This window comes from Python bivittatus, unplaced genomic scaffold, assembly GCF_059951505.1.
Source record: "Python bivittatus isolate LINGU-HERP-01145 unplaced genomic scaffold, Pbiv_v1 ctg000980_np1212, whole genome shotgun sequence".
NCBI lineage: Eukaryota > Metazoa > Chordata > Lepidosauria > Squamata > Pythonidae > Python > Python bivittatus.
In genome coordinates, this window is record NW_028277125.1 from 36,404,491 (window position 1) to 36,416,680 (window position 12,190).

At 35.7% G+C, this 12,190-nt stretch overlaps 1 protein-coding gene across 6 annotated transcripts in view; it reads left to right on the forward strand.

The window, feature by feature from the left end:
* Positions 1-12,190, forward strand: part of FARP2 (FERM, ARH/RhoGEF and pleckstrin domain protein 2) — a 74,394-nt gene that overhangs the window by 28,629 nt on the left and 33,575 nt on the right. For all 6 annotated transcript variants that reach the window (XR_015794394.1, XR_015794395.1, XM_088132054.1 and 3 more), the window contains exons 6-12: positions 2,407-2,504; positions 3,894-4,008; positions 6,719-6,866; positions 7,475-7,570; positions 9,359-9,522; positions 9,693-9,761; positions 11,204-11,261. Coding sequence is in view for 4 of the 6 variants with exons in the window: in XM_088132054.1 (XP_087988180.1) it covers positions 2,407-2,504; positions 3,894-4,008; positions 6,719-6,866; positions 7,475-7,570; positions 9,359-9,522; positions 9,693-9,761; positions 11,204-11,261 (748 nt within the window). In the remaining 2 variants the exon portion in view is untranslated. The remainder of the gene's footprint in view (positions 1-2,406; positions 2,505-3,893; positions 4,009-6,718; positions 6,867-7,474; positions 7,571-9,358; positions 9,523-9,692; positions 9,762-11,203; positions 11,262-12,190) is intronic.

A 12,190-nucleotide genomic window follows, 5' to 3' on the forward strand; every position in this document is an offset into this window, starting at 1 on the left:
AATACTTTTAGAATGAAAAGATTTGGCAGATTCATCCAAATTGTTTTGCTATTTACAATTTAATTGCTACTAGATTAGTTTAGGAAAAATGTTATGTTAATGTAGCTGTGTAAAGAGAACTAGCGTATTAAAATATGGTCAAAATGTGTATCATTTACAAATTTCTACAAGAGAATCACTTACTTAGGTAACTTATTGCAGTAGTTTTGTGGCCCACCATTGTATGCATCCTAACATAAAATATTAAACACTGAACATGGCATTACTAAATAAAGTTATTATAGGTAGACCTCACTTACTGATTCCCTTGTGCAGCAACTGTTCAAAGTTTCACTGGTGCTGAAAAAATAATTTTGCAACCAAGGTGCACATTTACGACCTTCACAGTATCTCTCTCTCTTAGCCGTGTGTTCACCATTACAGTCACTATGTTTGTCCTGTGCCTGACCCCTTTTTTTCTTTTCCCTCCTTGCAGAGTGAAGAGATTGCTTAAACACGCAATATCTTCCTGAGCTGCTTTTCTCCACAATGCAGCGCTTTCCCAAAAGGTGTTAACCGCAGGTTAACTAGCTCAGCTCTGTGACCTTAATGAGGATTAGGGTTAGGGTTTCAGCTGCTGCCCGTAACTAACAAAACTTTAATCACTTTCGCAACTTTGGCTTTTGTTTGCCTCCTGAGTGGCTCAGGCTCAGAGCCAGAAGCATGCTAGGCAAACAGCGGGCACCAGCTCATTCCTTTTGATATGTATTTCCCACAATGTGCCTGCTTACGGTCTTGTAATTCCTTCATGAATGTAAATACAGACATTAATTCCTTTCTTGCTAATTATCCCAGTGCTGGGGTGAGCATTCCAAAGGGTGGGGGGTGGGGAAAAAAGAAAGCCGAAGTAAAATTATAAGCACGGTTGCAGTCACATGATTTTTCTACTTAGCAACTGAGTTGCCGGTCCCAACTGTCGCTAAACAAGGACTACCTTATACAAAAAGAAGGGGAAAAAAGCTCAGTTTGTAAATGAAATATTAAACCTTGAGCACATGGAACAATATTGATCAATTTTTCTACTACATCTTTAAAAAGCCAATTTATAAACTGAGAAAAAACACATATCATCGATCCAAGACTAAAACTAGAATGATGCTATCTTTCCATTGTGAGATAGATAGATAGATAGATAGATAGATAGATAGATAGATAGATAGATAGATAGATAGATAGATAGATAGATAGATAGATAGACAGACTGACTGACTGACTGACTGACTGACTGACTGACTGACTGACTGACTGACTGACTGACTGACTGACTGACTCGTACGTCACGGTCATGTGATGTTGTGCTTAACAACCGCAGCAGAACTGATCTAAGTCCAGCACAATCATGTGATGTTTCATTTAATGACCATGTTGTTTAGCAATGGAGTTCCTGGTCCCAATTATGGTTGTTAAGTGAGGACTAATTGTACTTGAATGCTGGTATCATGTTTTTCCTCAATCTTCTTTTCTCCAGACTGAACATTCCAATTTCCTTTAGCCTTTCCTCATAGGAGATGTCCTCAAATCCCTGTATCATCTTTGTTACCCTTCTCTGGACCATTCTAATCTTCACAATATCCTTTAGGAAATATGATGCCCAATAACTGTACATGTTATTACCAGTGCAGGGTAAGAGGGAACAAGATCTTCACACTTTTTTGATACAGTGCTGCTTTGAATGCATCCCAGAACTTCTAGCAGCTCTCTCTCATTGCTGGCTCATGTGTCATATTGTCAATGACCACACCCATGTCCTTCTCTAGTGTAGTGTTTTGAAACCACAAATTCCTCCTCCTTTTATGTATGCCCTACAACTTCCTTCCCTAAATGTTATACCTTACATACCCTGTTGTTTCTCTCAGTCCAGTCTTCCACTTGTCCAGTTTAGATTGCAAACTCATTATATAAGCCTGGGTGTTGGCCTTTTCTCCCAATCTTGTGTCCTCCACAAATTTGATCAGCAGCCTATCAATCTTGTAATCGATGGCATTAATAATCCTTGATGTATATCTTCAAATAATCATTGAATAATATCTGAATATGTTTCTTACGTTAAATATATATTCATACCAGATTTTGTGCTCTTATTAGGATTGATGTTGTTAAAGTTTTCCAAGTCTATCTAGTATGTTGGTAAATAATGATCACTAAGATGATGTCGTAGTAAATAAGTGGAACTCTGCAATTCTTTTTTAATGTCACTTAGAGACACTGAAGGTAAAAGTAAGCAGCTGCGAATGGGCTTGTTGCAGTCTTCATACACCATAATTTATCTTCTGCTTCTGGCTATGGCCAGAATTGTGTACTTCTTTCCACAATATATAATATTCTGTGGTTGAGATGACCAAACACATTACTGATCTTTCCTTTTAGATACCTATTTGCATTGCAAATGAAGAGAGATCTAGCAGAGGAACGCCTTACCTGTAATGACAATACAGCAGCACTCCTCATATCTCATCTTCTACAATGTTAGTATGTAATGTTGCTTATAGATAAGAATGCATCAGCTTCATACTTCAGAAACATTGACAAGTGAAGAGATTGGAATTACATTGGCAGAATCTAATTATGCATGACTCAGCAAACTTGGTCAACTGAAGCAAGTTTTGGTTTAATCAGTGCTAGAATACAAAATAATATACAGGGTATACCAAAGGTCAGTGCCCCATAGGCCAGTCACAATATGTTTTATTAATTACTTTTTTCAGAGAAAACATTATTATACTTAGGAATTATTTATTTTATCCCACTTTTATTGTATGTATGTATGTATGTATGTATGTATATCAACTCAATGTTCAAAGGCGTTAAATGAGTAAGAAACTAGAAGAAAATGGAAACCACTTCAAACATTTAATGTAATTTATATAATAAATTGTCTATGGAGCCTGACTTTTGGTACATTCTGTATATCTTAAATACAGTAAATATATAGCATTAAGACTTATTGCTCTGTTCAAATAAGGGTCATTGTACTCATGAAAGACTCCCTGAATTCAGACATTTAATACATTTAATTTCCTTTTACCTGCAAAGAAGTCTGTTGTGATCCAATTGAGGGTTTCAGCTAATATGGTGGTTGCCATGGTGTTGGTTTGATTGGCACTTTGTTTCTTTTGTTTAATGACATATATGTAGAAGTGTTTTTTGCTTATAGTACAGCTTTGTCGCTTGATTATACAGTCCTGACTCATTGTAGTACTTTTGGTCAAAAGATTTTAGAGGTTCAACTACATAAAGTTTACTGTTGTATTAGTTGTACCTGTATCTATAGCCATGAATGATGAGGCATGCATTCCCTTTCCAAAAGCTCTGTTAACCTCTAGTGATGCTTGTTCTTATACAGTTGCGTCTGAGCCTTTTTGACAATTTAACCACTCACGTTGAATTCAGCAACCCTGTAGTTATTGTTCCAGTACAGCAGCATTTATGATATACATTAGATCCCGAACATCACTCAAGATTAAGTCAAGGGTTGTTTCCTTTCTGGTTGGTTCCATGATAAATGAGTGTACCTAGAAAAGTTAATTGCATTTGTATATCTTCTGTGTACCTCACAATTTAATTATCAGTTGAAGTGAAAGTGTTGGAAAAACTGATAAACTGCATATTTGAACCCTTAAACAAATCAGAATTCCACCTGTAGAAAGCAAATAATCAAATTTTCAGAATGAAAATTGGACAATTAGCAGTCTATTTTTTTTTAGAAAAGTCAGCACATAAAGAGCTAATCTAAGAAATTAATAGTTTTTATAATTGAAAATACTTTAAAAGATTTATTTGCTAAGATTTTGAAACAATTGCAATCTGAAATATTGAACTTTTTTTTTTGAAATATTTTTTCTCTTATGCCACAGCGGAGATTGGAGATTTTGATGAATCAGGCGATCAAGAACATCTTGCAAGCAACCAGTACTTTCCAAACCAGGAAAGACTGCAAGAAAAAATATTTGCATTTCACAGGAAGCATATGTAAGTAAACTTGTTTTCTGATTCTTGTATTCAATGCAATAGTATACTTTACTGAAAAGTAATGGTATGTAGGAATGACCTTGGGAGATAGGAGGAAGAGCTGCAGTCTGGGCAGTGGTCTAATAAACAAAACCTGAGTCTGTAATGGTATGTGGGAAAGACCTTGGGAGACAGGGCGAAGAGATGTTGCCTAGGGAACGGTCAGATAAGAGACAGCATAGCCCACAGCTGAATAGCGGGTGGGGCAGGAGGCTCAGAAGGGGCCCTCCCTAGTTTCTCAGGTTGTAAAGGAGACAGCAGGAGAATTGTATTTCCAGACTTGCAAGATTCTGTTAATGTAGCTTTATAATCTTATCTGGTTGTGTTTCCTGTCTGGTCTACCTGGTAAGAGTCCAAAGGAGGGGTGGGGGTGGAGAAAACACCTTAGAAGGGACCTAGTTTTTGGAAGAGTAAAAGTAAGGGAGGGGAGAGGTACTTTCAGACTTGCAAGATTCTGTTACCGTAACCTTACAATAAAGGTAGTGTTAGTACTCATGGTTGGTGGACAGATTGTTTAATCAGAAGAACCTGGAGCATGCCAATCCTGCCAGATAAAATTGGTTGGGCAGATACTATGGGAGACAAGCAGTCCCTCAAGTAGCCAGGCCCTGTGCCATGTAGGGCTTTATAGGTAACAACCAGCACCTTGAAACACACCCAGAAGCCAACTGACAACCAGTGCAGCTCGCAAAGCAGACGTGTTAGATGGCCATACTGAGGCATGCCCATCACTGCCTGCAGTGCTGCATTCTGGAACAGTTGAAGCTTCTGGTGGTCTTCAAGGTCAGTCTCCTGTAGAGTGTGTTGCAATAGTCAAGCTGTGAGGTGACCAGGGTATGAGCGACTGTCTGAAGGGCCCCTCCGATCTAGGAGAGGGTGCAATTGGTGCACCAGATAGAGCTGTGCAAAAGAGAATAATAGAGATAGTTGTTAAAATATCGACCATCACAAAATTGAGAAATGGATAATATTTTGCTTTTTAAATGATTAAATATATAAATTATTCAACATAACTATCCAATTAGCTCCAGCAAACTAAAGCTATACTGTATTCAAAGAAAAAATATTACTGGCTTTCAATTTAATGCTGACTTCAACTTAAATAAGATTTCCCCAACTGGTTGCCTTCCAGATGTGTGAACTACACATTCTCAGAATTTTATAGCCAGAATGCCAATTCCTGAGAATTCTGGGAACTAATCCAAATATATGGAGAACTAGGTTAGAGAAGGTTGTCTTAGATTATCCTAGTGTTAGAACAGAAAGCAAGCACATGTTGGTTTCTGGCATTGTCGAAGGGACTACAGGTAGTCCTCACTTAATGACCATGTAATGATGGTCCAGAGTTACGACGGCCTCGGGAAAAACACTTTACGATTCCTGTGGTCACATGATCACAATTTGCTACCTTTTTTACAACAGTCATTAAGCAAATCACCGTGTTAAGCAAATCATGTGGTTGTTAAGTGAATTCTGGCAAAAAATGTCCATTGGGGAAGCTGGATTCACTTAAAGAACACATGAATCAGTTAATAACCATGTGATTCGCTTAACAACCATTGTAAAAAAGGTCATAAAATCAATTCACTTAATGACCAAATTGCTTAGGGACCTAAATTCTCTATTGTGGTTGGATAGCGAGGACTACCTGTAAAGGCTTCTGGGAAGTTGCTTACGTGCTTCTAAGAAATAACTTAATAACAAAGAGAAAGAAAAATCATATTGGTTTCATCTCTTAGCCAGAGAGGGAGCATACTGCAAGAAGTTTTCTCTTCTAGCACAACAAACATATATTCTCAAGTAGCTGTTCATCATTGCTTTTTGCATTGATCGGTAAAGGGCCTATTGTCATTTGTTCCTGAAATGAATCTTGAGAAATCTCATGGGACAAATCTATGACATTTACAGGAAAAATTCCTCATGCCTATACAGACTGGAACCCTGCAATTGAGTAACATTTAAATGCTTTCTATATATGATCACTTTATTTTTTTAGGGTATCAACTATCTTCTCCACTCCATATCCAAAGGGATTTGATGGCCCCTTTTAGCTCTGTTTGTGGAGTTTTTATCCTGAAAATGACCTGGACCATCCAATTAACACATCTTTTTAAGAGACAAGGTGTTTGAGAGGGTATGCCTGTTTAGCTGCAGTTGTTCTTGGAGGAGTCCAATTACTGTGATTGTTTTCAACCAGAGTTCAGGCTTATTTCTGAGGCAGAATCAGTTTTGATCACCCTGATAGATGACATTTTGTAAGAGAGTATAGAGGGAGTATGTTGTCTTTGCTTGATCTTTCAGCAGGTTTTAATACCATTGGTCATGGTATTTTCCTGCAAAATAAAAAATTCTTCCATCCATGAGTACTATGAGTTACTCAGTTGTGTGAGTATTATGCATTAGCTTCAGTCAGGTTCTTCACCAGCTAATTGTAAGTTGATTGAAATCCAGGTATTAAATAAAATTAATTACTAAAGTGTGTCATTTTCAAGTTATTTTTATATGCTGCTGTTTGGTTAGTTCCCCCTTTTGACCTGACAAAGTAAGCTCATGTGGCTGCTTGCAGGGATGGAGTTTTCACTTGGTTCCCCTAAATTACCCCATTTTCATATATTTTCGGAGTGTCATAAATTCATCAGTAGCTTTTGCATTTTGATTCTGATTACTACAGGGGTGAAACCCCTGCTGAATCAGACTTCCAGGTGCTTGAAATAGCTCGGAAATTGGAGATGTACGGCATGAGATTTCACTTGGCATCTGATCGTGAAGGGACAAAAATTAATCTGGCAGTTTCACACATGGGTGTATTGGTTTTCCAGGTAAGAAAGTAATTTTAAACATATTTTTTCAAGTTATTCTAAATTTAATGTTTTGTTATCCTAAGGGTCAAGAGTTCTTGTTTGCCTTCCTTCCTGAATGAGAAATCAGAGCTCACTTTTACAAGTCTTACTAATATCCTGATGCAGATTAAATCTTTGCTTTATAGATATAAATGTTTAATCATATTCTTTGCAAAGAGTTCTTCTTTTGGAGTCCATACAGCTCATTTCCCCATCAGTTTACCAATACTGGTGGTTTCAAGCTGATGTAGCATTGTGGCCTGCGCTAGCAATTATGTTCATAAAGCAAAACAATTTTTTAAAAGTTTGATTACAATACCATGACCAGTATAATTAAAATGCAACTAGTTTGGTCTGATTCAAGAGGGTTCAGAATAACCCATAGGATCTCACCCATGTATCTGCCTTGAGTCTTCTTACCAAAGTCCTATAGAATCTTGCTCTCAGTATCCAGGAGAGAGTAGTAAACAATTTATTTGGACAGTTGTAGCTAAAATAATAATCTAATAGTGTATGTTTGTACATATTCTGTTTAAATCCTGTGTTACGTATATGTCTTCACCTGTTACATATTGCATTTAACACAGGGCAATATAAAAATTAATACTTTCAACTGGTCCAAAGTCCGAAAAATAAGCTTCAAGAGAAAACGATTTCTTATCAAACTTCATCCAGAAGTTCATGTAAGTACTGTCATAATTTTATAATTGAAATTATAGAAGTGTCCTTTCTATAATTTTATATTGAATTTAAGTATGAACTGAAATGCATGCAGAGAATGAATCTGTTATTCCTGTGACTTTATATTCAGGGGTGTTATTTAATTAGATATTGATGGGTTCCACTTATAATTTGAGAACGCAACCTTTCTTTTGTACATGCTGATATTCTAGTACTGGTGCAATCATGTCTGGTGTACACATATGAGGATGCATTCCTACATGAGCCAGTACGCTGGTTGCCACCTGTCATAGTTACATCAGGTAGCCCTTTTCTGTGGTTGTCCTCCTACTGTGAAACATGCTTCCTCCTGAAGGCTCAAGCAATACCCTCCCTTTCTAATATTCTGAAAAATTGTTAAAACCTCTTTATTTCATCAGGTTTTTAGCTCCATTGCATCTGGAATACTGAAATGGCAAATATAGAATCAGATCTATCTGATGGGAAAGAAAATAAAGTTACTATAATTTATGTATTATGCTGTGTGATGTTTCAGGTTTAAATGTGACATCTTGGCATTAAAAATACCTGAGAGAAAATAATTGAGGAATTTTATATCTGTTCTCAGCATTTACTTCTCCTTGTGCAAGGGTGTTATCTATCAATAGTGTTTGTACCTAATTTAATATCAGAATTTCTTATAGTTTTCTTCAAAGGGTGTTTTTTAATTTATGTGCCAATTATTCATGTGCGTGGAAAAAAATGTTGCTCAGAGGTAGAGCAGTGTGATTGAAGTAATGAACATTTGACTTATGGTTATATTACTGGCACTTGGAAGAACATTATTTCAAAGATTGTCCCTTCAATTGATGCTAAATAGCCATTACCCTTATCACCTGAAACAGCTAAGAATTATCACCTTTGAAGCACTTATAAATTGAAAGTGTCTTTTTCCCCAAGGATGTCATTGCGCCACAAATGCTAACATGAGTGTACAGGAGTTGTGGGCAAATAAAAATGCTGTATATGCATATTAGCTATAGACCAACAGGAGACACTGGTTTCATCCTTATTAGGACTCTTCAGGCTTAAGTGTCCTCCATACTAATTTTTTTTTCTTCCTAGTGTTTTTCCTGCAGGTGCAGTCTGCTTTTTTTTTCAGATCAACTGAATGTTGATCTGTTGGTTGTGACATGAATTGACTGACCAGCTTGTCACCCAAGCCTGATGTTGTGGGCTGAGAGAGAGTGATTGGCCCAAAGTCACCTAGCTGACTTTAATGCCTAAGGCAGGACTAAAACTCACAGTCTCCCAGTTTCTAGCCTGATGCCTTAACCCCTAGACCAAACTGGCTCTCAGGGAAGTCCTCCATACTAAATGTTCTACGTTTAACCCTTGCACAGGGCTGTTAAGCTCTGTTAGTGTAGCTCCTAAAAATGCTGTGACCAGTAACTTTTGTAAACCTATTTTTAAGACTGAGAAATGAATTTTATTTTATTCCTGCTCGCATTTGTTCATATTGATGAATGATTGTCTCCAGGTGAATTTTGCCTTCATTTTTTTGTTCAGATACTTTGTACAGTCCAAATAGTTTCTATCTTTCCATCTAAGTCGGGAGAGCATAGAATTAGAGAAAAGGTTATCCATTAGCTTATTTCTAGCAAGAACTGTTTACATTATTCTGCTATCTTCCCATAATGATAAATTAATGGGTACTTTGGTGTAAATTGTTTAGATCTGCATTGAAGTATCTGTCTGACTGGATGAGAATGAAATTGTGTGCTTGAACCTTGTCTATTTTGTAATTCTAGGGTCCATATCAGGATACTCTGGAATTTCTCTTGGGAGGTAGAGATGAGTGTAAGAACTTCTGGAAAATATGTGTTGAGTATCATACTTTCTTTAGGTTATCTGATCAACCAAAACCAAAACCAAAACCAGTCTTCTTCAGCAGAGGATCATCTTTTAGATACAGGTATGATATAACTCATCTTCTTTTGCTCCAAGAAAATATATTCAAGAAAGCTCTTTTTTTCTTTCTAACCTAAAAATTTAGAAACTTATTACTTATAGAAATTAAAAGGACAGAATTAAATATGGTTTGCGTGAAGATTTTTTTTAACATTTACACTTACTGTGTTACAGTGGGCGAACACAAAAACAATTGGTGGATTATGTTAAAGAGAGTGGGTTGAAGAAAATTCCATATGAAAGGTAATAAACTATTTATAAATGAACAAAACTGTTACTATTTTGGAATTTGTCTTGTGTGTTCCTTAGTCTTTATTCTAAAATAATAGCATTCTACTGCATTTAGAACAAGTTTATTGCTTTGATTTTCTTTCCTAATAATTTTAAATTGTAGTTTTCATTGTTTTTAACAACAGATTTGGTCTTTTTGAATTCAAGATTCACTAAATTTAACAAAGTTCTTTTGATAGTTGAAATTTAGCAGGATGGAACTGTAATTAGTTAAATGATTGATTTAAACTCCTCTTTCACTTCAGATAATGTCAGTTGGAGGAATGTCTTGCGGTTTTTCTGTTACATATATTTGCTCATTATTGCATGTAATAATAGCAAATGGTAATCTTTTATGTAGAGTAGTAGTTGTAACGCTTTGAATTACATGACCTAATCTCTTAATCCCCTTTTTGTTGCTGCAAAAATAAGATTTGGGCCTGTCTCATTTCCAATAGAAAAAAGAGTTGTATTGGTTATCAGTGAACATATGAAATTGCAATATGCAAAGGCAGGCTATTGGTCCTTCAAGTTCATTGCTATTTTGATTGGTAGAAATTGTTCCAGAACTCCCAGTTTGTAATCTGGGAATTTTTAGCTGGAAATATGGGCAATGTAATCTCAGGCCTGCTGCTCAGTAAGCATGTATTTTAATGCTAAAATATTAAGTTAGACATTCTTAAAATGGCTAATATCTTTGAAGTTTTATGAATACTAAGTTTAATATATTTGATGTATCTGAAGTTGAGGAAAAAAACTTCATAATCCACAGCTTCCTAAAATAGTTAAATATTAGAATGTGGGCTATTTAGGATCTGCATTCCATGTTGTGTGGCTGAATCTTTTCAGAATGTGGAACTAGAAATAATTACTTAGATTGTTGGACAGTAAGGTTGGAGGTCTGTTTTGTCATAGCCACTGTCTTCCTCTATCTAGAAATGTGATAGTTTTTAATCTTCAGAGGTCCTATTGCGTGTTCAACCATCGGCAGAGTTAGATTGATGGGAAAATGAGATAAGATCTTTAAGGCAAAAGTACCCCAGTTTATGAACTCTCTCTAAACAAGTCAGATTGTTGCTTTATTATATTTGGGATTCAGTTGGCTTTTGTTAGTTTTTCTTAAGCAATGTTATTTTAGATGTTTTAATGATGGGTTTATTTTTTATAAAAGTTACGGGAACTTTTATCTTTGTATATTTTATATTTTAAGTATTACAATTCTCATTTGTAGATAAAGAATTCTTTCTAATAAATGAAATTATAAAGTAGAATGTTCTAAGTTCCATATTTTTACAAAGTAAATTAGCTTGAGAGATACTGTCTTTTGTAAAATCAACCACTTTTTTTAACCTGTATACAACAGAGAGAGAGCTTGGATTATTTCTCAGTTGCATGTATCAACTTCTTCGTTACAGGCGGCATAGCAAAACCAGAATGTCTGCTCACACCTTCAGTACTGATGTACCCAAACAGGTTAGTCTTGAAATTAGCCTGTTTTAAGTACAGTATCATGATTACAAAGATTATGAAAATCACTTGATACTTCTTAAATTTAAAATATGTATTGTCTTTTTTCACTTCTGGTAATGGTATTAGGTAATTATGTATTATGTATCTTATAATACTGTATTAGTGTACTATATATCAATGTGTACTATATTAATTAAAAATGTAGCTTGTGCAAGCCTACAAAATAGCATTGTCTTGGCAGCATGAAGATTAGATTTTTTTTCTCCCCCTTAGATTCTCCCATGCTAAATGCCATATGCCCCCTGCCATAACTAGCACTTAGTTTCAGGTTTGCTGTGTGGGGTTGGGAGAGGGTGTACTGTTTAAACCTATCAGCAAAAACCTCATTTAGGCAAATGGAACTGTGCAATTTGTCCAATTTCTTGAACTAAATATTGGATAGCACCTCTTCTCAATGAGGAATTTAATTAATGATCGAAAAGTATTATCAGTATAAATAAAAAAAAAACACCCTTTGTAATAACTAAACTTTTCAGTAAGTGTAGTTTCTGATAGGAATGAAAATCTATGTGACTGCTGCATTATATAGTCATATAATTACTGATCTTAGTCATCTCCCAAGTTCAGGATTCTGAGCCAGCATAGTTTTCCAGTTAGGAATTGAGTGGAAGAACTGTATTTTTTTAACTTGGGACAGCTGCTGATTTTCAGTAAAGGACCTCTCATAGGTATAGACCATTCTGACCACTGTCATTACTTAAAGCAGCATCATTAAAACTGGATGAATTCCTTTAATCATACAACGAAAAAATTCTTCACCTCCCAATTATATGATAAACATAATAATCTGCCTTTTACTCTTTAATAGAATCCAAATAAGGCAATGTCTGTACAAAAGAATCAATTAATGAACACGTGTCAGACTCTTAAAA